General features: G+C 37.5%; 4 protein-coding genes across 34 annotated transcripts in view; 2 read left to right on the top strand and 2 right to left on the bottom strand.

The window, feature by feature from the left end:
* LOC132786923 (tropomyosin-2) overlaps positions 1-18,454 on the bottom strand; it is a 28,981-nt gene extending 10,527 nt beyond the window's left edge. For 9 of the 31 annotated variants that reach the window (XM_060793673.1, XM_060793674.1, XM_060793666.1 and 6 more), the window contains exons 1-4: positions 11,884-12,343; positions 10,344-11,614; positions 3,626-3,759; positions 2,139-2,256 (exon numbers count right to left, since the gene is read on the bottom strand). In XM_060793673.1, the coding sequence (XP_060649656.1) occupies positions 2,139-2,256; positions 3,626-3,759; positions 10,344-11,614; positions 11,884-12,328 (1,968 nt within the window). In that variant the 5' untranslated portion in view covers positions 12,329-12,343. Of the gene's footprint in view, positions 1-2,138; positions 2,257-3,347; positions 3,466-3,625; positions 3,760-7,403; positions 10,256-10,343; positions 11,615-11,806; positions 12,914-14,990; positions 15,117-15,299; positions 15,456-18,345 lie in introns of those variants that run through there. The other 22 variants (XM_060793667.1, XM_060793657.1, XM_060793671.1 and 19 more) reach the window with 18 other exon arrangements.
* A 3,441-nt stretch (positions 18,455-21,895) lies between these two features.
* Positions 21,896-22,408, top strand: LOC132787236 (cytochrome c oxidase assembly protein COX16 homolog, mitochondrial). Its single transcript, XM_060794168.1, has 2 exons — positions 21,896-22,074; positions 22,130-22,408. Exons 1-2 carry the CDS (start codon positions 21,956-21,958, stop codon positions 22,329-22,331), a joined length of 321 nt encoding a protein of 106 aa, XP_060650151.1. The 5' UTR covers positions 21,896-21,955; the 3' UTR covers positions 22,332-22,408.
* A 64-nt stretch (positions 22,409-22,472) lies between these two features.
* LOC132787230 (nuA4 complex subunit EAF3 homolog) lies at positions 22,473-24,155 on the top strand. The gene is made up of 4 exons (XM_060794159.1): positions 22,473-22,632; positions 22,692-22,806; positions 22,877-22,996; positions 23,054-24,155. Exons 1-4 carry the CDS (start codon positions 22,563-22,565, stop codon positions 24,153-24,155), a joined length of 1,407 nt encoding a protein of 468 aa, XP_060650142.1. The 5' UTR covers positions 22,473-22,562.
* Positions 24,156-24,298: 143 nt separating this feature from the next.
* On the bottom strand, positions 24,299-25,192 carry LOC132787233 (18S rRNA aminocarboxypropyltransferase). The gene has a single exon (XM_060794164.1). It carries the CDS (start codon positions 25,100-25,102, stop codon positions 24,299-24,301), a length of 804 nt encoding a protein of 267 aa, XP_060650147.1. The 5' UTR covers positions 25,103-25,192.
* Between the last annotated feature and the right edge of the window lie 116 nt (positions 25,193-25,308).

The raw sequence follows: 25,308 nt of genomic DNA, 5'->3' as shown, positions 1-25,308 counted from the left end.
CTCAATGGAAACTATATCCGATATCCGAGTTTACGTAAATGGATCAACAGATGAAAAGGAAATTATGTTTGCCAAATTTGTAACTAGTATATTCCGTGAATTTTGATAAGAGAGAACAAGAGAGCGGCACCCACAACTATGGATTTTAATTACAGGCTGACCAAAACTGAGTTTCCTGTTGGCCAACCTGAAACGCGTCGACACGTTGTCGTATGCAAATCTGGCATCGAATTGCTGCCTAAAATGAATCACTTGAAAGTGAGGAATGCATTGCCTGGTCAGACAGCCAGCTGCTTCATTGGAAGGTTTCACAAAAACAGCATTCAGGTTTCGGGCTAAAATGCAATACGCATCAAAAAGGAAAAAAGAAAGAGCGAGAACCAGAGCCAGAGGCAAGAGGTGTGAGTCACGGCCCATGAAGACGGGGCAAAGGCCTTGAGATCGTCATGAATAGTGAGTAGTGTCGTTTGCTTGGGTCAAATAATCGTAATAATTACTTGATTAATCATCACAAAAGTGTTTTATAACCATTTCCAATTTTCAGCTGCTTATGTCATTGGCTCGACTCGATTTTACTTTGCTCTCAGTGCTAAATATACAAATTAACAGACCATGGCTATCTATATATGCTCGGCAACTTCTCACTCTCTCTCTCTCTCTTTTTGGCGCTCTCAGGCTTATCAGTCAACTGGCATTTAGTTCTCCTTTGCTTTCCGTTCGAAGTTTCTGCGAAAAAGATACGACGATGAAGAGCGAACAAGCAAACAGGCCAATGGCATTGTTGCTTATCGCCAATCGCAGTTTATCAATAGCTTTATTTAGCCGACTTGATTGACGCAACACAAAAAAACACGTAAGCACCGAGTAACAAAAAAGTGCTAACTAAACGTGTCGTGATCCATTTAATTTCTGCAAGGAAAAAACTTGTTGTCAAATTCATTAAAAGCCATCCTAAGCCCACATCGCTAACCCCTAGCTTATCTATAATATCTTCCTATATATAGTATTCGCTCTTTAAGGTACAACTCTTCATTTAGAAATATAGATAGATTTTGTTATTATCAACTTTATTGCAAAAATGTTATAATTCAATTCAATTATTTAATAAGTGTTAAATAGTTTAATCATTTTTCATATATATACGCAATATCTATGAATTTAGTTTATAAATTTTATACAAAAATATTTCATAAGCCCAACCAATTTTACAATAGATTACAAAATATAAAGATTTCGTATAATTTCACAATCAATTTTACAATTACAAATCTTTCCAGTTCGCCTTTCTTTTTGCTTTTTGTTGGGATATGTTTAAGGTCAATATGGTGAACATATACAATAGCATATTATTTGATTTAGTTTTTTTTTTTTTTTTGTTTGCATATATTTTGCATGAGTTTGCTCCACAGTACTTTGAGTACACTAACAGTTTGTAAGGGATTGCTTAACATTTACTTTACACATCATCATTACACATATACGTATTTCAAACGTATGATTTTCACGATAGACTTTGTTCAGACAGTTACAATCAAAAATTTCAATTTTCTTGATCTACATATATATAAAGATTTATATATAAATAAATTCAATTGATCTCGACTAATACATTGGTTATTTTTGCATAATTATATATATTTATATCGTATATCGGGCGGTATGCCAGCAGTATCTATCGCTATAGCTGCACATGATAGCTGCATCATTATCATATCAATCATCATCATCATCATCATAGATTTAAGCACAAGTTTTACAATATCAGCACCTAATCGTCTGCTGCTGATTCCTGTGCCAAAAATGGTTTAGTCAACGGCTTTTGGAAAAGCTAAAGTATTTAAGAAATTTGTTACATTCTTCTTTTCTTTGTTATTCGTTTTGGCATAGAAATCAGTGACAGATCAAGTATTATTGGTTGTATCATCGTTATTGTTGTTGTTGATGTTGTGTTCGCTGTGTGTCGTCGATGAAGTGGAGGACAAAGTTGAAGTTTCACCAACAGCAGCAGCAGTACTAATTGCATTGTTATTGTTGTTGTTGGTTGTTGACGTTGTTATTGGGTGACTTTGTTTACTATTACTGTTACTGTTGTTGTTGTTATTATTGCTTAAAGTAATTAAATTGGTATTTAGCTGCACCTCATCGTATTTCTTGTCAGCCTCCTCAGCAAGGAAACGCGCTTCCTTCAGCTGATTCTCAAGAGCGTCCATGCGTTCTTCATCGGCAAGGGCGCGATTCTCAAGAATCTTGCGAGCACTGCTCGCATATATCACATATATGAAAGAGTTTATATCATTCATTTTATAGGATGACGACGTTGCGACCATGCCCATAGAAGACAGTGACGAAGTTGTTATATCGATGATTTGTCATTCGGAATTCACATTGGTACAGCCCCAAAATCAATATCGTGAATCATTCGACGTCATCACATCCACATCGGTGTTGAAAATGTGTTGCATTGTTGTTGTTGTAGTTGTTGTTGCGATTATGACAAACATATGGATTCGCAGTGATACACAACAGAGAGATATACACAGATTTTTTTTGGATACGATAATTATGTTGGTAGTTTTTGGGATTTGTTTGTTTTCATTTTTGTTCATTTCCATAGTTCAGATTTTGAGAATTTTTGTAAAAGAGACAAGAATTTGTTGTTGCTTGTTGAGATTTACAGTTCGGTCAATATTTAAAGAAAGCATTACAAATATTACGAAAGCTTAAACACTGCTTTGTGTCGCGTTTTCATTTACAATATTTAAAATTGTTTACAACTATTGTCTACTATTTTTATAAAGCAAACATTTGTTTAATTTTGGTGTAAAATTTCGAATTATTTAAAGGAATGTGTCATCAATCTAAAGCACAATGCAATGTTTTAGCTTTTTTGACATTCAAACGTATACATAAATATTTGAAAAGCCATTTTCTAAGAAACTACCATAAGCTTGACACATGCCAAATGTCATAACAGTATGTATATACATAACTATAAACTATTTATACAAGTACAATACGATCCATATTTCCACTCCAGGCTGCGGTCGACGTTGTAGAGCTTAATAACTAAATGCTGTTTACAAAAATCGGTTTTGAGAGAGCATAAAACTACCTTATGATTATTATTTCTGTTAAAGAGTTCGTAAGAGAGCGCTGTATTTAACCCATAACCTAATTAGTAACGGTAATGTTGACGTACCTAACCTCAAAACTGAAGAATGAATTCATAAAACCAAACCAAAAACAACAAAAAAGTAGAGGAGAAAACGACGAGAAGACGATAACCCTAATAACCCTAATGCCCTAACGTTTTAAGAGTTTCAAGAGAAATATGTATATAATTATACCTCTTCATATTTCTTATCAGCTTCTTCTGCAATTAATTTTGCTTGCGCTAATTGATTCTCCAATAGAGCTACTTTGTCGTCTTCCATATTTGTGCGATTTTCAAGCGCTTTTCGTATCCTAAATTTCAAAAGCAATTATCAAAAAGAACATTGTTTATATATATTATATGCTGATACTTAAGTTGCTTAGGTAACCTGTAGACTTATCAATTAAAGCATATACGTATTTGACAATTATAAAGTTAAAATTAAGATATAAAAGAATAAAGTGTACTAACCGTTCGCTCTCATCTGCAGCCTGAGAAGCTTCCGACAGCTTAGCTGTGGCGGAACCCAGACGCTCCTCAGAGCGTTCCAAGTCTTCTTCGAGCAATTGAATGCGACGGTTCAATGCAGCGACCTCAGATTCGGCCTATAAAACAAATATTCGATGTTCGAACGAACAAGACAATATAGAAAACCGTACAAATGCTTAACACATAATTTAAAATACTTATAGATAATAACTTAGTATACTTAAAGGTAAAGCAAGAAATACACTTGACTATCAATAAATATATTTGCTACTTTGGTATCAAAATGGATTGTGAATTGGCCCTAATAATTGCTCTCTCCTAAACTATAAATCCCATCATCTATCTGTGAAGTACTTAAGTCTAGAATCTAATCGGATGTCGACCGCAGCAGATGGTTCATCTATCTGAAAGTAAAGTTGTTGTTTCCACCTTTGCAAGGTCGATGGCGTTGTGTGTTGTCAGCGTTTTAGCCAGTTGATTTAACAAGGTCACAATAAGCCCAAAAATATTTGTGTGTTCTGCTTGCGTGTGTAATCGAGAACCGTAAACAGCATAAAGACGAGGCCTGTCAATTCTTCTTTTGGGCAATTACCACTGAGGGGATCTGACAACTGCGGACATATCGATTTCCCATTGTTTAACTGTTGTGTTCATTAAGTTGGTAGCCCCAAAAGATAGGCAACAGCACATACAGTTACAAATGCATGACGTCAACACACTTGTGAGAACAACCTTGCCAAAAAAAAATTGAAACAATTTCAGCTGCAACCAAGTTTTTCCCAGCCAAAGTTTTTCCCAAAAACAGAGTTGGCTCGTCAGCATAAAGCACATATGCCCATTAAGGAACGGAAAATATTTGACATTGACGCCGCATGCGATGTGCCATTGCCTTTTAAAGATACAGCTCGAGAGAGTGAGTAAGACCCAATGTTAAAAAGCGAAAATGAATTAATTGTATGTGTGCAGCACACGCCCAAAAATGGCTTAAAACGACTTTGACCAAAAGCGGCAACAATTGGACAAGGCAGTCCAGATATCCACCGGACGGTCGGACGGGATGCCTATAATGCCAATTTTGCATCCATACTCATACACACATACACACACATACTTATACATTGAAGAGTGACGCTTAGAACACGGCGAGCGAGCTTCGTAAAAGTATCGTGTGATTATGAATTGGAACCAAAAGCAACCGTGCCGCCGCTTCGGCTTACGTCATCGTCCAAACAGTCAGTCGACTCAACGGGCAGCATACAAAACACACACTCATTCACATACATGCATAGGCGTAAGTTTAACGCGATAAAAAAAAAGCATTTCAAATAGGGGGAGCAGCAAGCAGCAGCGTCGCGGCGTCGCTTTCCAAACACACACGAAAGTCAAACAACAAAACCCCGTTGATGAAGCAACAGCAGTAGAGAGAAACAACAAAAATGCCAAAAACGAAAAACGAACGAAGGAAAAAACAATACATTGAGCTTGAGTTTCGTTTAAAAATAGCGGGAGTCGTGCATGTGTGTAACAGAGATGGAACTAGGCGAATTTTGGTCTTTGCTTTGAACTCATTAACAAAACGTATTGAAGATTAAACGCTTTTTAACGCAAGTCTCAAAGAAATGCAAAGCCAATACAGAGAACAAGTTTTTGTGCGAGAGAAAGAGACGCAACGATAAAAAAATTACCGGCAAAATGCAAAAAATTAAAAAACAATTGAAATAAAATGATAATAAATAATAAAAACCATGAGTATGCAAAAGCTGCTGCATGGCTGAGGAATTGTACAACAAAAATTGTTGACGGCTTAGTCACACACACCTTGAATTTTATAACTTTTTGACTGGAATTGCCGTGGCAACGAAAAAAAAAGCAGCAACAACACAGCAAAAGGTAACAACACAAATGCTATACAAGAAAGACGGGCGGCGGCTACGTTCGAGTGCGTAGGGTGTGTTTTTGTAATGTTATATGATGCATTTTTAATTATGAACCGAAAAATAAGCTATAAAAACAATAAGCAGACAACTTCCAACTTGTAAACCGTATAAAACTAGTAAAACTGCTGCTCCGCTCTCTCAAGCATAAAATTTGGCCCTTTTTGAGAGGACAGACAGATAGAGTATCGTAGCAGTCAGCTTACAGCTTCTGTCAGCTGCTGCTGCTGTCATGTGTGTTGTAATCTCGTTGAATTACGGCATACAAGTCAGAAAGAGAGAGAGAAAAAAAAGCAACAAATCAAAACCAATTTGTCACAATAAGGCATTGAAATTATCAGTGCTCAATTGCATGGCAACTAGGAAAATGTGAGAAGGGGGGAGCCAGCAAAGAGCGATGCCGGTAGAGAGAGTGAGAGCGAGATGTACACGCAAATGACATTGAAAGCATTGCCTAACAAAAAAAATCAAACAATAAAGCACATTATGTTTTGTTTTAGCTTTTGTGGAGGGGCTAAAAAAAACTAAACGTCAATCACTTGACAAAAGCGTAGAATACAAAAAATGAGAGCAAAAACCAACAACTAACGGGTCAACCACGAAATGAGGCTACAAACGACGAATATCTTTTTAAAATGGATTTGAGGAGTGTCTGTTATTTTTTTTTTTTTTGTTTTATTTAACAGCATGTTAACTATTTTGCTGGAAAAGTTCTTCAACAATTTCAGAATTAAATTGTCAGACGTCCAAACTTCCTGGAGAAGAGCGCAAAAAAGTGACGTCAACAATGTTGTCATTGTGGTGCAAACTGTGATTTCACACAGATACACACGCACACTCATACACATGTCAATTGCGGGAGCCCTAAATAAAGCTCAAATGCCGCGTTCGCACAATTGTCTAATTAGAATCAAATTAGACGCAAATAAAAATTTATGTAGAGTGGCAAAAGGCAAGTGCCAAAAAAAAACGGATGAAGCACACACGAAGCGATCCATTTATTGATGGCCACGGCGTAAAAATCATAATTAATCGAATTTAGAACACCGCTATCTCGAAACTAACGACAAAGAACAGAAAAGCCGGTTTACTTTTGTCGCTGAGAAAGCGCACAAAACAAATCACTCCAAAAGAGATTTCTTCTTTCGTGTTCTATGTATTTTTTTATGCTTTCGCGTGAGCTTATGTAAATTGTTTAAACAAGAAAGATATGCTAATGTTGTGTGCTATGTCACCGATAAGACAACATAACATATAGTTTAAAAGGTGAATGAATTTGGTAGTCTATAGATAACAGTTTTTAGACTTTGAAAGAATTACAAGTAGAAGACATCAGCTGCTGAAACTTGAAGCACCCTGTGTTCGAAATTGAATTTTGTAATAACAAAAGATATAGTCAAATGAAAAAGACAAAATGCGGCCAGCGACAGGAAAACCACCGAGGAACAAAACAACAATTGTGGGGGGACAAAGCGAGAGCGAGAGATCGGGAGAGCGAAAAAGAATGAAAAGAGCGCCCCAAAAGAGAGCGCGCTCTCATATACATGTGTGACAGTCTGTCACTGACAAGTTGAGTATGTGTAGTTCTCCCAGTATCAGTGTGCGTGCGTGCATATGTATTTGCATTGGAAACGTTGGCACTGCTCAGAGAGTAAAAGAGGGAAAGAAGAAGAAATGCTTACTGCTGCTGTTGCTGGCTATCTTGAGTTTTTTATGCAAAATATACAACTGGGACCCAATGCCACATTCATTTTTGATACCAAAAGAGTAGCAGCTTATTTCTGAGTTGAATTGAATTGTAATTTGTTATAAAAGAAGATTCTTACTTCTTCGCGTCGAACAACTTCAAGCTGAAAGCGCTTGTGAAATTCCTCGCATTCGTCTTTATACTTTTCCATTTCTTCTTTGGTCTGACGCATTTTCTTCTTCAGTACATCCAAAAGTGTACCTTGTGGAATGCTGGTCGTCATGTTTGTGCTTGTTTGTAGTTGTGTAGTTGTGGGTGTTTAAAGTGTTTACACTTGGCAGCCAAAGGCAGATGATGAGAAGAGATACTTTTAATGGGCGCTTAGTTGGGAGAGTAGGCACTGAAGCACACTTCGGATTTGGATTTCTAATTGAAATACAAATTTCTTTCTATAATGGCAGCACCACCAAATATTCTTTTCTTTATTTTTTAATTTACGAAAATGTGAACCACCAACACACACGCAACGCACGTAGAACGAACGACGACCGAACGAAACGACGACGACGACACACACACACAGACAAGAGTATGCGCTAACCACCGGTTTTTTCTTCTTTCTTTTTCTCTTCTACTACTTTTCTTCTTCGGTTACTGGTTTGCTTCGTTGTCGTGTATATTTTTTTTTTGCAGATCCGCTTAGATTGTGTCGCACTTGATACACATTTATTGCAAAATATAATTGAGGTTTGAATACGTTTATTATATTTTGTTAAATATTTGTATTTAGGGGGCAGCGTAACTACTACTACACACACACACGAGAAACGAAAAAGACGATAAAACGACGCGAGTCTGCGACTGACATTTGTGAGTACGTAACTGGAAATGAACCACTGAAACACTTTGCATGCTCATGTCTACGCGAACGAAGCGGCAGTGGTGGTTTAGTATACGACGTGCGAAAGAGACAACGGCTGTGCTCGTTCGCTCAGTCGTTCGTGTGACTTTCCAGTCGTTGGCCAGTGCCTCGCCTATGTGTCGTGTCGTTGCTCAGCCCGTCACGTATGTGTGAGTGCGAGTGCGCTAGCATGTGTGCGTATATGCGGCGGCTTTCCCGCTGGAAAACCTGTTAAAGCCGCTAAAATTTCAGTCCATGTTTGTTGTTGTTTTTTGCATTAATTAGTGAAGAAATATTTGAGATTTTTGCTTTTTTTCTCCCCACAATGCCAAATAATATTATGCAAAATTGCGAGCGACAACAACGACTGGTCAATTGCCCATTTGGCCAGAGCAAATGAGTAAGCGGTCTGTCATCGACTATCGGCAAAGTATCTCTACTAGTGTGTGTGTCTTTAACTTATAAACCTGCAACTTCTCTTTCGCACCTACCCCTGCTCACACGATAATTGTATAATACAGCATATAACGCCGGTGCTTTATCAGGCTTATCAACACGCAAGCAGCAGGAGCAGCAACAATGACTAATTAGTTGTCGCTGCTACGCTATGTCTATTGCATGTGGCTGTGTGTGTTTACAGCAGGTGGTGTTGGTGTTTGTTATGCTTTCCATGATCCTGTTGTATGTGACAGGTTGCGATTGCCAAATAAACCTCGATACCGATAGACCGATAGGTAGATAGGAGAGCGCGCAACAAGTGCTAAAGCGATAATTTTGTTGTATTCGACACAAATGACATAATTGTTGATAATACAGAAAATATTGCCGATGCGCCGATGGACAATTTCAATTAAACGAGCACGATTGCCCATTTTTAGGCATGCGGCATTGAAAAGAAATTAAAAGTAAACGTCAGTCAGTGTCACTACCACACACATTTATGGTGCATATACACAACACCAAAGTGGGGGGTAGCACTTATTTTGTACATACACACGTAAGTATGTACGAAGGTCATTGGCTGCGAGAATAACAACAACACGTACATTTTATATGCTGAGAACGTGTGCTGCAGCGAGAATTACATTTAATTTAATATAAATAATAATTGAATGGTGCTGGTGCTGCGGCGACGCGTCAAATCGGCGAGCCAAGTTCAAAAAGAAATACGTTTTTGGTCGAAAACGTTTTTAGCATTAAGCTGCTGTAAGCCAACTGTTGCTATTTATGGACATTTTCTACAACTAAAATGATTAAGACTCTTTCTATACGTGTGTGTGTGTAAGTGCGAGTGAGATCGGGGGTGTGTACTAACATTGATAATTATAGTCTGTTTTTGTTTTGTTATCCCCTGCCTTTTTGGGCGCCGTCTTAGAACAGAAGACATAAAACGAAAGGGAGAGAGACGCCCACACTAAACCAAAAGCAACAGGTGCGCATGAGATAGCGATAGCAATTAACCGGTCAAGAATGTGCCGAATGCTGAATGCAGAAAGCGCAATTGCGTAACTAATTAAACAATTGCCGGCAATTAAATAAATACAGTGATGTGATGTGTGTTTTACTGGTGGGGATAAGCACTTGGAAATAGTTTTGTGCTGAGCAATAAGAAAGCCAACATTTATCTTAAGAGTGTGTGTGTGTGTGCGAGTTTAACACGTCGTAAGAGAACTAAACGAACCTTCACATCAGCTAACGGCAACTAAAACTTTAGTACAAATGTGTGTGTCAATTGGGTCAAGATTTCCATAAGTCGCTGAAACTATTGCAATGACAAGATAAGTACAACAACGGGCCATCAAAGGGTTAAGGCAGCAACAGAATTCGCAAAGAAAGCAGCGAAGACGAAAACAGCGACGACGTAATCGCTTTGCAATGTGCAAAGCACACAAACATACATATACACTTGCGTACAATGTATTTATGAGTGTGCGAAAAGGAAAATAAAAAGAGCAGACAACAACAAAAAATTGGAGCAGTCATAGACAGAATAGAAAGAATACAGTACAAGAACCTAACCAAACTTTTTGTTACTCTTTTTTGTCGTTGTTGTTAAATTGGCTAAAACGCTGATACGACGGCAAAGGTGGCTTAAAGAGAAAAAGAAACAGAGATATTGTGATTAGCTTGAAATAAATTAGGCAACCCCACCCCACATCTCCCCCATCTGTTAATTACCCGCTTGAGTTGCGTATTCATGATGTTGTGCAGCTCGTTGCGAATGATGTTGAACTTCATCATCGTGTCCGAACTGAAGATGGAGCGTCCAAAGGCCAAACCCGGATAGTCCGCACAACGTCCTTTATTCCTACGTGCCTCTCGCTCTGCCACAATCTCAGCTGCCTCGCTGGTACAACGCAGCTTGGACCATTCCGCTGTCTGGGTGTCCTCGTCCTCTGGGTTGAGTACGATGCCCTCATCGATTGCGCCCGCACTGAGGTCGGTGGCCATGCTGTCGCTGCTTAATTCCATGATGGAGGCATTGCCACTGGAACGCTTGCTGCGCTCTCGTTTCCCAGTTGTGGACGATGATGATGATTTCTTTTTACGCTCGGATTTCTCAGATTTTTCACCTTTGTCACGTTTTTTCTTCTTTTTGGCCGTAGGCACAGCCTGTTCCTCGCCAGCAGCTGCAGAAGCAGACTTTGTTGTGGTGTTGGCATCGTCCAGCATACTGCTCTCATCCGTGGGTGTTGGACTATTGCTGCCCAGCGAATTTGTCACCGATTCAGTTAAAGGTAAACTTAAAGTGCTGCGATCTGGTTCTGGCTCGGGATCTGTCGGCTCGCCACGCAGATTGGAGAGCACACCTTTGGAATCGCCGCGGTAGAGAGCGGCCAGTATCTCCTGGACATTGGGCACTTGGGGACGTCGTGTGCCCGCAAAGCGCGGATGATGCTGGTGACCGCGACGCTTTAAGGAGGACGGCACCAGCGAAGATGGTGATGCGATGGAATTGTTGGTGCTATGACTGCCCGCTCCACTGGTGCTGGACAGGGCGTCGTCATCGTTGCTGTTGTTGTTCGACATGTTCAGCTCCAAATCGTAGTCGTAATCGCTCCAGCTCCAAATCTCTGAGTCGCTGTCGCTATCCACAAGCGAGGTGGTCTTATTCTCTATCTGTAGCTGTTGATATCTGTCGTAGAGTTGCGCTATATACAATTCGGCCTCCTCATCGTAGTGGAGCAGATTGTCGAGCACATTCAGCTGCTCCTCGATTGAGCCCCAACGTGATGAAAGCTCTGATTTGGCGTCGTCAGCTGCGTTGTTGTTGTTGTTGTTTTTGCCACGCTTACTTTGTTGCTTTTTATTTAGCTTATGCTTTTGATTATCACTTTTTGAGCAACACAAATGTTTATTTGCATTTAGCATGCGTTTATTACGCTGCTGCTGTTGAGGTTTTGTTGTTTTTGTCTGCTGTCCTGCAGCAGCTGCTGCGCTGCTACCTGCTTTATATGGGGGAATTGTTGATATTATGAGCTATCGATAGCGATACTCCTGGCGAAATATCGCACAAATCAGCTGATTTCACCAAGTATCGTTATCGATAGCTGCAAAGTGGGACCAGTCGGGTGCAAAATACAATATATGTACAAAGACCCACAAATAATAAATTGCAAGTGCACTTGCTGTTTGCTTACAATGCAAAGCATACTCGTATTTATACAGTTGTTTTGCATTGTAAGCAAATCTGCCGGATTTTTGCAACATATAATACTTCTTTGTTTATTATTACGCGTAGTTGGTTTTTGTGGCTGCTTATCGTTTCCGCCGCTGGTCAATAGATGGCGGTGTGCACGTTTTATTTGATGTGCAAGCGTCTGCCGCCTAGCCGCGTTGCCAACGAACTTTTTGAAAAGCGTCGTCTGCGTTGCCGGCTTTAACGAAGCCGCAATCGTAGCTGTTTGTGTTGTGTTTGCTACTACAGCTGATTTTGTTGTTACAGTCGTTTTTGAATGTTCATTATGCGTTTTGCTTGCATTTTTTGCACTGCTTGATACTGTCTTGTTGTTGTTGTTATGTTGCTTTTGCTTAGACTTGACTGTCGATGCTGATGTTGTTGTTGCCGCTGTGGCTTGATTTTTGTTGTTGTAACTCACTTTTTGCCACACATATGCATTATTAACTTTTGCAGTTCCTATTGTTAATGTTTTTTCGTACATATTAATTATGAGTTGCGGCTATTGTATTTGTTGTTTGTGATCTGATGCGTGTTGTGTTGATTTTCTATTTTTACTGATGATTTAATACAACAGTTTTTTCTCTTCTCTTTTTTCAAATTTCAGTCGCGCGTTGAAATAAGCAAAAGAAAATTTTGTATTTGGTCAACTTCCGCTACACGTTGTTTTTGCATCTATGTACGTCAATTGCGATTTTGTGGTTGTTTATTATTGTTGTTGTATTTGTTGTAGTTGGTTGTAACGTAGCGTTTTTATGTAATTGAAAAGCACTAAGATTTTATTTAAATTTAATTAAATAAAACTAGTGTTTTTAATTGCAATTTTATTAATGATTTTATTGATTTAATTTAATTTATTTTAATTTGAATTTTTTTGGTTTTAATTAATTGTAATATGCGGCGTGAGGCGGCTGCTTATTTCTTCGGCCCCTCCGGCAGTTGCTTGCTGCTTGCTTTGTGGCGTTGTACTTGAAAGTGTTGTGTGTGGTGTGTGTGGTGTGCGCTATGCGATAATTTTCTATGGCCCGCTCGCTCGCTCTCTCAACCATCATCATCCGTCAGCCATCTAACAGGGCGGTTGCTCTCTTCTCTCCCCCACATTGTTGTTGCTGTTTTTGTTGTTGTTGCTGCGCCCCCTACCAAGCAGTGTGGTGGCAACATGTGCGAGTGAGTCAGCATATATGCACACATGCTCGTATGTGTATAAGCAAGTGTGTTTGTATTTACGATGCACTGCGATCAACAGGGGAAAGGAGTGAGAAAGAGAGGGAGAGAATAGGCCATTCAGCCCCAACGCCCACTCACATTCACTCTCATCACATTCACAATCGCACAAGATAGTTCGCTCTCAATTGCTGCTCTCATTGAATTTTTCCTGTTAATTTCATTTGCGTTAGATTTAATTGCCTTGCTCCTCTCAACGCTTTATCATTTTTTGTCTTTTCGCATATTACTCAGCGAAGTTCTATATGTGCATGTGTTTCAATATCATCGTCATTATCTATTTAAGTGTCTTGTGAGCATAAAAGCAGAGCGCACGGCCAAATGCCATCACAAGTTATGTGTTAATCATTATAATATACGATGATAATTTATCAAAAAAAAAATTATTTTTGTATTTATGTTGTCTGATAAGCAGGTATTTATTTACTTCAAACAGATTGCACGCTGGTTACCTGTAGACGACACTAAACATTTTTTGAAACGTTGCCAACTGGCAACGCTATTTTGGATGCCAAGAAAATGTCCTTGAAATACTTTCGAGTCTCGTTGTGCAAAATGAAGAACGTACCAACCAATCAAAAGTCAAATCAAATGAAATGAAAAATTGTATTTAATTTTCGTTTGGAAACGCAGCCGGCCACCGAACAAGTTAAGAAAATATGTGCTAAATACTGTGCGCTATTTCAATTTTACTACAACAACAAATTGCGCGAGCAAATATTTTGGCAAAGCCAAAGAGAAGAGAAAGAAGAAAACGAAAAAGCAAAAGATTTTGGCTTTGCTTCTTCGTTATTTGATACACACATACACACGCACATGCAGCAGTGCTCTCAGTGCGTCTCGCTCACACACACCTAGCGAAAGCTATTTTCATGTGCTGCTGCTGCACACGCATTTAAAAATAGCGCTCATACGCGGCGTTGCCAACAGCAATGATTTTTGTTTCGAGCTGCGTAGCGATATATTTTTTCTATTGTTTGAATTTTCGAAAATTTTCCAATTTTTTTTGGTTTTTATGGAATTTAAAAGCACAAACATACAAAAGGCATTTCCTCAAACATTTTGCTGTTCGACTAAAAGGTGGCTACAAATTAGCAGCATCTCGTAAAATACCCGTGAAATCGCTGATGGTGACCAGATGGCATAGATAGATTTCCGGACCCGAACCCGGCCCCAATTTAATGCAGTTTGGCTGTCACCAAAACGCTTAAACATACATATATCTAAGAGCCGTAAAATTCTTATTCTGGTATTGATTTCAAGTGTATTCCTTGCTTTCTTGCTACACAATGGAATAAGGTCCATTAAGAGAACAGACATAATAATATAATACGATAATAACATAAATATTCTTAAAAAATATTCTACAGCAAATTTCCAAACACTTTTTTAATGATCTCACTTTTTTAACCTTATTATATTTATAGATGTCTTTGTTCTAGATTATTTTACTTATATAAGTTTTGAGTTTTTAAACTTTTTGTGAATAATTTCTAATGATTAAATTAGAATTTCATGGATTTAATAAAAAAAACGCGTCCAATGAAATGTTATGTGAAAAAAAGTGAATTAGGTTTAAGAATTTCAGAAAAATATGCTTTTACATTTAGAATCAATTTTAAAATTTTGGATGCATTCCAAACAGACTGGAATTATAGAGGTTTATAGAAACAATACAGAATAATGTTTATTCTTTAATTTTCAAATCAAAACAGACTATTGAAACAAAATAGCCCTATTGAAACTTTCCAGATAGTCTGGAACTTACTAAATATAGGAAATGTAAACAATAGAAAAACGATTATTCAATCCACAATTTCTCTCCTATAAACTAAACTTCTAGAATATTTTAATCTTCTACAAATTCTAACTTATTTCTAATCTAATTTGAGTGAATTTAAGAAAATAAAACGAGTACTCACGTTCTGCAGAGCCTTGTTCTTCTCCTCGAGCTTGCCGGTGACAAGGGTCAGGGCTTCCTGGGTCTGATCCAATTCGTTCTCAACGGTCTGGATCTTCTTTTGCAGCTGGCGAGCCTCCTCCTCGGCCTAAAGACACCAATTGGGAATTACGTGTGTTAATAATTGCATGTGTTAACAAGTTAACAGCCAACAATTGGGCTTTTAGTAGTAACAAAATGAGAGATATAAAGCGAGTGCATGTAACTAACATACATACATATGTATATGGGGCAGTGCAACATGTGGTGGCATGGTTGAGTGAGTGCTTACCTTTTCGGCGCGGGTGTTGGCATCGCGTGCCTCCTGTTCGCAGACGAGAGCACGTTCCAAAGCTCCGTCCTTGTCGACTTTCATCGCTTGCATCTTCTTCTTGATGGCATCCATGGTGGCTGGTTTTTTGTTTTACTGCTACACACTCGAAAGAAACTGAAATCAAACATCGGAATTGATAATTGCAATTATTATTATTGTTATTAGTACTATTACAAACAACTGCTGTTGCAATATGCATTCAATTTTAATACAACGGCGATAATCATCGCTACGCAAAAGAAAGAAAGTACAATTCGCATCTGTGATTAGCATTTCTCATGTGCATGTTAAGAGATCTTATCATACTATATAATAACTGTATCGATAGAGTTGCCAACTTTTCTCTCTGTGTTTGCAAACATCTTTTTATTCAGCATTCGAATTTGAAATCTATCAAGAACACAGCTCAGTTTGACACAATTTTTTTTTCGTGGACAACTCTCTACTTAGAAATGTTCACAGCTTCGGCATGCGGCATGTGGCATGTGAGCTGCATAACTAAGTGTTAACTTCGAGTAGCTCACATCCCAAGAATATTGAATCTCGATTTGGGTACAAACAAATCGTTGAAAAACGTGCGCTACGCCCCACTGACTATTGCATTAAATGAGTTACTGTGAGAGATGATTGACCAGAAAACACCGGCAACATGCGCAATAAAAGACGCCAAAAACAAAACCAAAAACCCAAGACAAATATTCAAATCAGTCTGATGAGCTCAAACAATGGTTGAACATGAGAGCATGACATTATTATTGGCTTTCAACTCAAATATCGACTGCACATTTAAGGAGCAGCGATTAATGGGGAGAGTTCATTAGCAAAGTTGAAGGACTGAAGAGATTATACTTTGTAGAGCTTAAAACCAATGAATTACTTCAACTCTGTCACTTAATAATAAGAAAGAACAACGACTAAAACTTGAGCACAAATTCTGCATTTCATTAAAATGTACAATATGACGTAAAAGTTTAGCAAATAGAACCCAGTTGAGCTATTGTAAGCAGATAACTTTGTTTGGTTAATTATAATAAAATGTTTACATTTAAGCATTATCTACATTATCTACGACTTCCTAAAAGTTGTTCTGCAGTTCCACTTGTCTCGCTTACACTCTGCTCACCGTCTTTGATGAGTATTTTTAAACGAGAATCGCATTGATAAGGCAGAGAATGCAATTATTACAAGTCTGACTCACTCTACAAGGGAATTGTGGACTCAGCTGGTCGACAGAGAAATTCGAAGAAGCTTTAGGTACGTTTATACTCGCAATGCTTGACCAACATATTGAATTTGTCATGCCTGAGAAATACCAAACTAATTGAGTCAGTTTCAGACCACACTTCTTATAAGAGTGAAGATATTTTTGTGCTGGCTTATGGATTTATTTTTAACACGTTTGTTTACATGGCCAGCTCCTGAGGTGAGTTCCAGGCTTTTAGGCAAACAAACAAATATTGTCAAAAAAAATGGAATTTTGTTTAAATTAAATTGCAAGCAAGGCATAAAATTTATAAGGTTTGCGTTTGTTTGTAAATAAGTATTGTAGATGTCGAGGTGACATACTGAATTATGTCTGTTTAATCAGCACAAAATCACATGCAATTTTATAATTTCGGCGTCATGTATAATGGCAATGACATACATATAATATGTTTCAACATGAGTAGAAGAAATCGGCCTATAGAGCATATGAAAAAGTACTCATTAATGTGCTTAAATGGGTTCAGTTTGTGAAACTGAAAGATGTTTTATAGAGTTTTTTAAGCCGGTTAAATGGAACCATTCAATATAAAACTTAAAAAAAAAACTGTGAACTTATAATTAAGAATAAACCACATAAATACACAAAAATTACCTAAAATATTACTTAATAGTAGGCCCACCTTCTCTAGCACCAAATCGGCTACCTTCTATCACCTCGAAATTCAACCTGATTCTAGCACAGAATTTTCCAAATTATCCATGGCAAAAAAACAACAACTTTTTTGTTATACATAAAATGCTCTACTCAGCTATTTTTAACATACAGATATATATGCACACATATCTATCCAATAATTGTATGCCTCACACATACTATATGTATATTTGTGTATATATTGGGAGAACATTTCAACATTCCTGGCAATACGAAAAGCTTTCTCGAAAGCTGCACAAATGTGTCTCTCGGTGAAATGCTAAAAATAAACGAGCATCTGTTGAATATTTCCTAATATCTGCTCAAATGGATATTACTTAATACAAAGCTTTTTCTCGACTAAAATTCTTAAGCAGTTCGCCTACGTTCGCCACAGTTCGATTTGAATGCGGTGGGCGGTGGTTCAATATCGAATTTCAAAAGCTAAAGGACCAGATGATGCTTTAAAAGAACAAAATTAACAATATGATTAACCTTTCACTATAATTTTAAAAATCTACATTATACAATTTACTTTTACGTGTCCTTTAATCTAAAATATTCACCGAGTTTTATTAAATAAAGCACATACTTAACGCCTTACAGATTTATTCTAAATTTATATTTATATATCGCACGCAATGAGCTTAACTGAAATTCTAGAAGTCAAATTGTGGTTAAGTTTGCAAAGACATTGATTGGGGTTTTTCTTTTTTTTTGTAACTGCATTTTAGTTATAATTATTTACTCATATTTGCATCTTGTTGCCAAAGTAGCTTAGCCTCAATTTGGGGGCTTGAACTGAATCGATCTAAATGTTTGAAATACTTTGGCCAAAAACTTTTTGTGGTTTCTTCTCTGAACTCTGCACACAAATCACTTTGTAAATTTGAAGAAAATGTTGTTATTTTTATATATTGCTTTTCTTTATTTTAGAACTTTTGTACTTTTTTGATTATGTAATTTACTTTTCAAAATGTCCTTTAAATGTTTAACTTTTAGCGCACTTGATTTTCTTTTTTACATTTAATTAATTTATTTCGTTGAGAAATTATTGTAAGAATTTTCATATAATTTTGGTGTTGATTTTTTCGTTTTACTTACAAAACTTTTATTCGGAGTTATCCGCGACTTGAACGGATTGTGATGTTCAACTGAAAATATTTATTCAATATACTGACGTTCGATGCCCGCTGTTTTTCGATTTCAAGCTGATTGCATTAGTGTGCGTGCTTGGCTGACACCGTATTCATGTGTGTGTAAGTGTGAGAGCGCGCCAAAGTATCTGACAGATACTTTTGGGCAAACGTAAAGCCGAAGCGCCGTCGCGTCGTCGCTTCGCTCACCAGCTGCTGCCATGCGTTTTGCATGCTCAACACAAATCTTGCTGGCCGCTCAAATTGTTATTTTGGAACTGCATTTGATGTGGCTCTCAATTTACGAACGCTTTTCTGCATAAGCATGTGAAGAAATTACAAAAAAAAAAGAACAGAACAGAACAAACAAAAGTTGCTGCTCTCGCTCTCGTTCTCTCTTCTTTCACTTTTGAGTGTTGCTTTCACCTGTTCCTTTTCTTTGTATTTGTATGCGTGCGCTTGTATGCGTGTGTGCATGTTATAGGCATATTATAAGAATTCTTTTTCAAAAATTTCCCTTTATTTGATTTTGAAAAGCTCTATATGCCAGTATTATTTTCATTGTGTGCGTAGCTTTATTTTTATTTATTTTCTTTTTGTTTTGCTCTTTTGATATTTTGCAGCTATTTTTAAAATTCAGTTATTGATATGCCAAAAAACAAAATCTTGTTTCCCACAAATTTACATATTCTTATATACTATGTGTATAATTTTCGTATTTTTTATAGAATTTTCAACGTCATTTTTGGCGTGAAACAAATGTTCATATCCCACATTCTGCTTGATATTTAACAACGAATGCAAATTTTAATTAAATGAAAATCAATTATGACTCATTTACAATTGCAGTACGTGCAAAATTAACTCTTTTACAGTTTTTGATTAAGATTTAAAGATTTACTTTCGTTTTCTGTTTCAGAAGATTGCATTTTTCGCTTCTTAACACGCACAGTATTATAAACTGGAATAAAAAGATATATTATATTCTCATATTCGTGATTTAAATATGAAATGATATCAGTTTTCTGAGTACTATCTTTTTATTATTATTGTACATATTCACTTTATTTATTTTTCCGTTCATTTCGATCTTACGACACCGTTTAACAAAATGTAATTATTAAATATTTATATGAATCAAACTATAATATATTATAATATATTCATATAGTCAATATTACTCTTCTTTTTCCCTTTAGTATGACGTTATTTTCAAAATATAGTTAACTACCAAATTCACTGCCAAACATTTTTCTGATATTTCCTAGAACCTTGAACCTCTATAATTCTTTATTCCTTTTATTCTTCTGTTCCGCATGAATGAATGAAGCCAAAATTTAATAATGAATATAAAATTTAAATATGATTATAATATTATTATTATAAAATATTACTGAAATATTTCGAATATTTAGTTCATTTGTGATTCAATAGCTTCGACACCGAATTTTTAATTGTGTGAAATTTTATAATTTAAAATTTGACATTATCGATAAAAATTAAAAATAAAACAATATTCAATTCTTTATTTGAACGAAATGCTTTTATAGCTATATTAAACTAAATATAAGCTCTTGCTTTTAATTATATTTTTAGTGCATATTAAAACTAGCTTGATATACTAAAACATTTACTTGTCAAAGATGACAATAGTAAAATTATATTCCAATAAATTTATTAAAACCCTAGAAAATTTAAATAATTGCTGGATTTTATTTGAGGCATAATCCATATAAATTTAAAAAGTTACAAATTTAAAACAATTATTAATAGAAAGAAAAACTTATTAAAATATAGTTTTAAATGTCAAACAAATTCACTTCCATCAACAATTTAATAATGATTTTAAAACAATTTAATTATAATGTAAAAAAAAAATGTAATTCCTAATAAGACGAAACTATGTACGCTATTAAATAGTATATTGAAACTCTCTGTATTTAATTTTATGTATAGCCCAATTAAATGGAAAACGAAAAAATATAATATATATAACAAATATTTTTTTGTTCGCTGGCGTCTGGTTTTTCTTTTGGAAAAATTCTATTTTGCAATGAGGGCACAAACACATGGACGAATTTATAATTAAATCGAAGCAACACCCACATAATGACGTAATTGTTTTCATTCAAAAGATTTTGGCAGTAGGCAAATACGAAACCAAATGGCATCATACTATAACATATCTATAAGTATAACATAAGTAGTCCATAAATCTAAACGTGAAAGGCCGTGTAATAACAACGAAAAGACCTCAACAACTTGCTAAATATGAAAAATCAAATCATGGTCAATTGGTCGCGTATGAAAAACAACGGAGTTTTCATAATTCCAGTAGATTTTCGAAGTTGTTGTACATGTTAGTCTTAAACAAGTGCAATATCTTGTTAGCAAAATTGCAACCATATTTGGTGAAAATTTGATCAAAAAGAATACCAAGCTTCGGCTTAAACGACGCTATCTATGCGCTGACAACATATTGCATGCTGCATAAACAACGCAAATGCTTTAAATGATTGCGGGTAGTGTACAGCAGAAAATGAAAAATAATCTTAGATCGATTGTAAAGTCGTTGACAGCAAGGGGGACGGACAGAGAGGCAGACGGGCCAACCCAGTCTCAGTGGCGCTCGTGTGTCGACATCCCGCTGTGCGCCGGCGCAATTGATGACTCAATTGCCGCCGTGTCGCGTCGATGTCGATGTCGCTGTCGCTGTTGTGGCTCCTTGTGAACGATTTGAACTCGAAGTCGAACTGGTTGAGCTTTGGGTACTAAAAGGAAATCTTTGCGACGAGCCACTTGCCTTGCCTAGTAGCTGCATAACGGCCAAGGTGAGCCACAGACAACAGTGTTGTTCGTTCCATATCAAATATCAAATATCGTGGCGTGCATGTGAGAAACTTTTTCGTTCTCTTCTTAGGCACAACGTCACTAAGCATTATGCACAATTATGTGAGTATGTGTGCAAAGTGACAAGCTCAGTTGACCTTGAACTTATCACCAAATCGTATGTAAATAAAAATAAAGTGTTTACGTTTGTTTTATGTCATCCGGAACACAATTGCGAATTAGAAATTTCTCGCAGGCATTTGAAGCATTTGGCAAGGAACACGACTCATTTGATTGGCATCAAGGACATAGTGTTAAGAAAGCTCTACAAACAACAGATGCATATATTTTTAAATACAGTTATTTATATATTTAATTCGCGCCAAACTTATCACGGTGCTTTTTAAATTAATTGGTAATTGAACAAAGTAACGCATGTCACCCCTGGTCTCAGATTATCGATTAGCTTTTGTGTTAATTTTACTTGATGTCAGCATTAAATAAAAAAAAAATGTTATACAATAAATATATATATAATAATTGTTAGCAAAACAAAACAGTAAAGTTTGCCGGTTCAATCTATCTTTAAACCATTTTCAAAACTTCAATGCTTCAATAGTGTCATCGATATTTTTCCATCTCTATGTTGCATACTTTGATATATTTTTTGACGTTTAATCGCTTATTTTAAAATGTAACATGCGGTCACCTTGCTGGCGTTATCATTTCATAATAACAATACAAAAATCATGTCATTTATACAAAAGTTAAATTACTACAGCAAAAAAAAATCATTTAAATATGGTATACCATTTCTAGTTATGATGGTTGCTGGCTCTTTTGGTCTACAACAGTTTTCCAACCTGAGGTAAGTCAACGAGGAAATTTTAACTCCCATTGATTGACCATTGTATTTACTGTAGATACCAATACGCCAAGAAGCAACCGGTGTCTCCAGAAGAAATGAAGAAGTTCGGGGTGAATATGAAGAAACGCGACGAAGTGACGCTTGAAACCGAGTATGATAAAGTGAAATCCATTGATATTGAAAATTGGTCCAACAAGCGCGGCCCACGTCCTTGGGAAGAAGGGAATGTGACTAATGCATCACCCGCTAAACATTAACGTATTGTGATGTAGACAGTAATTCTATTTATTTAGAGGCAGTTTGTATGTTTGTATATAAAAAATTAAATATTTGATTTGATTGCGTTTTTCTTGGGTCGATTATTTTTGTTTTAAGTAGCCCTGGAATAATCGGTCAAGGAACTACATACAGACAAAACTGTGCTGCTAACTTGCGCAAATCAGCTGCGTCGCTTTGGCAAATATTTTCAATCACACCAAAAAAATAAAATGGGAGAAGTAAAGCCTGTAAAAATGGATAATTGGGCGCCAAGCGATTCAGCAACAGTGTTTGCGGATGGTAAGTGTAACACCCGTAATTTGCAACAGTGCATTTGTATAACTAGTTTGCCGTTATAGGGGAGCGAGTGCTCTGCTTCCATGGACCGCTTATCTATGAAGCTAAAGTGCTCAAAACAAAACCTGAAACTACGCCGGTTGAGTACTATATACACTATGCGGGCTGGAGCAAAAAGTAATTGTTAATAATAATAAGTGTAAAGCTGCTCTATGACTTAAACGACTTGTGTGCTTCTCAAATATAGCTGGGATGAGTGGGTGCCTGAGAGTCGTGTGCTGAAATACAATGACGAAAACGTTAAGCGGCAAAAGGAAGTGTCACGACAATACGGCGAACGTTCCAAAAAGGACAACAAAAAGGGCAAGTATAATATAAAACACTTAAAAATATTTATTGTATAACTGTTTGAATATGCAGGCAGTGCAAAGACTAAGAAAATGGAACAAGTGGGCAATGAATCGCGAGCCTCGACGCCGTCCAAAGATGGCAACACATCGCTGCCGCATAAAGAAAGTGCTAACAGTAGCAGCTCAGCTACTTCAACACCCGTCAGTGCTGCCACTACGCCGGCAACTTCAACAACCAAAAATGACAGCAGCAGCAACAATAATAGTAGCAGCAACACCACGACAACAACAACGACAACGACCACAACAAGTCGCAGCAATCGCAAATCCACACAGGCAGCAACACGTCCCGGCACACCAAATGCTGACAACAACAGGAAAGAAGATGCACCAGCTGCTACCGCTGCTGCTGACAGTAGCAAGCAAGAAGAGGAGGAGCCAAGTGCCGCGCCAGCAGCTCCGAAAACCAAACGCATGAGCTCGCACAGCAGCAGCAGCAGCGACCAACAGCGGACAACAGCTTCGACAGCTAGCAATGGTGGCGACGTAAGCGTGACAACAACAACAACCTCCCAACAACAGGCAACAACAGCTGCCTCTGCAGCATCAGCAGCCACTGAGGCGCCTTGCGTGGAGAGCGAGGAAACGTATACGGCTAAACTAGAGGTGAAAATCAAAATACCCGATGAACTGAAGCATTATCTAACTGACGATTGGTATGCGGTGGTGCGCGAGCACAAACTTCTGGAACTGCCTGCGAAGGTGACGGTGCAACAGATAACCGAACAGTATTTGGCGCACAAAAAATCGGTGAAGTCGACAAATGCCAGCAAAGAGGTCGCCATCAACGATGTGCTCGATGGCATCATAGAGTACTTCAATGTAATGCTTGGCTCCCAGTTGCTTTATAAGTTTGAGCGCACTCAGTATGCAGATATTATGCAAAAGCATCCGGACACGCCGCTCTCGGAGATGTATGGCTCATTTCATTTGTTGAGACTTTTTGTGCGTCTGGGTTCCATGTTGAGTTACTCCGCTCTGGATCAGCCAGCGATGCAAACGTTGCTGTCGCATTTACATGACTTTCTGAAGTTTCTGGTGAAGAACAGTGCCATGTACTTTAGTATGTCGAACTTTATCAATGTAGATCCGGAATATGTGCGAAATGCTCAGTGAAAACCTACAATTTGGTATCTTATTCTGAATGCTCGGCAAATATATTTGTATTGAATTCGAAAGTAGCTTTTGCACAAATTGTAAATTAAATAAAAAAAAAAACAAAACAATAACAAATTTGTATAAGCAAATAAAATGTAATCCTAGCTCTCATTTTCACTTTCACTGCTGCTGCTACTGCTGCTGGTTGGATAAAACTCCTTCAAATCCCTGGGCTTATCGCGCTCCTTTTGTTCCTCCTCCAGATATTCATTTTGCACTTTTAGAATCTCGTCGCTATTCTTGCAACCCGCATATGCATTCAAGAGCTTCTCGTTCAGCTCAAGGAACGCGTGTCCCCACGAAAACTTGCCCATGAACCAGCGCGCCTCCTCGGTAAAGCCGCAGATGTAGAGAGTTGCTGCTATCGCCTCCACACAGCTCAATTTACATGGTTTGCCGTAATTGATGGGATTGGCGGCTACTAAAAACGGCAGCAACCTAGGATGCGGACTACGCATCCGATTGAACGGTGTCTCATCCAATTTCGCCCACGAGCAATCAATGACTGCCACTCCAGCCGTCTTTACAGTTTCACGATCTTGTGGACTAACGCATAATTGGCCGACCGGTGAAAGGACAAGACCTGGGAACTTTTGACCCAAACGCAGGTTGCCAATGAGACCCAGTCGCGCCAGTTTCCTGCCCGAACACTTCTTGGGATCACAGTGATTCAAATCCCACATGGCAACCGGGAAATCAGGTGACTGACCAAGACTATCTGTAGCATTGTTGTCACTGCCAGATGATGAATCCGAGTCAGAGTCTGTGTTGTCGTCATTACCCTTGGCCAGTTCATTCTCCTGTTGGGCAAAGCTTCGCTGGCAGTTGTGATTTGATTTAACGTTCCGATATGAGCCGCCAGCCGAACCACGCTTGGATTTTCCTCCTCTGTGTCGTGCGCTCATTTTGTCAGTTAAGTATTGTTGTGTTGATTGTTCTATTAGAATTAACGCCTCATGTCAAGCAGCGATGAGTGTTATCAAGTATACTATCGATAAATTGTTTTGCACTTGCCTATCATTTTGATATTACAATTAATTTGTCTGTATTGTAAAATAAATTGTATAATTAAACATTTAATTGTCATATTTTGAGTAAAATGTGTAACAAC

This window comes from Drosophila nasuta, chromosome 2R (assembly GCF_023558535.2).
Source record: "Drosophila nasuta strain 15112-1781.00 chromosome 2R, ASM2355853v1, whole genome shotgun sequence".
NCBI classification, from domain to species: Eukaryota; Metazoa; Arthropoda; class Insecta; order Diptera; family Drosophilidae; genus Drosophila; species Drosophila nasuta.
The sequence above is the reverse complement of the archived record's forward strand: the minus strand, read 5'-3'. Positions and strand labels throughout refer to the sequence as shown.

What these genes read in the sequence shown, in the direction of transcription:
- LOC132787236 (XM_060794168.1), top strand. Translation starts at nt 21,956, where the DNA reads ATGTCATTTATACAAAAGTTAAATTACTACAGCAAAAAAAAATCATTT. An exon ending in CAACAGTTTTCCAACCTGAG is followed by an intron (nt 22,075 to 22,129) that starts GTAAGTCAACGA and finishes TATTTACTGTAG; the next exon opens with ATACCAATACGCCAAGAAGC.
- LOC132787230 (XM_060794159.1), top strand. Translation starts at nt 22,563, where the DNA reads ATGGGAGAAGTAAAGCCTGTAAAAATGGATAATTGGGCGCCAAGCGAT. An exon ending in AGCAACAGTGTTTGCGGATG is followed by an intron (nt 22,633 to 22,691) that starts GTAAGTGTAACA and finishes TTGCCGTTATAG; the next exon opens with GGGAGCGAGTGCTCTGCTTC. An exon ending in TATGCGGGCTGGAGCAAAAA is followed by an intron (nt 22,807 to 22,876) that starts GTAATTGTTAAT and finishes TCTCAAATATAG; the next exon opens with CTGGGATGAGTGGGTGCCTG.
- LOC132787233 (XM_060794164.1), bottom strand. Translation starts at nt 25,102, where the DNA reads ATGAGCGCACGACACAGAGGAGGAAAATCCAAGCGTGGTTCGGCTGGC.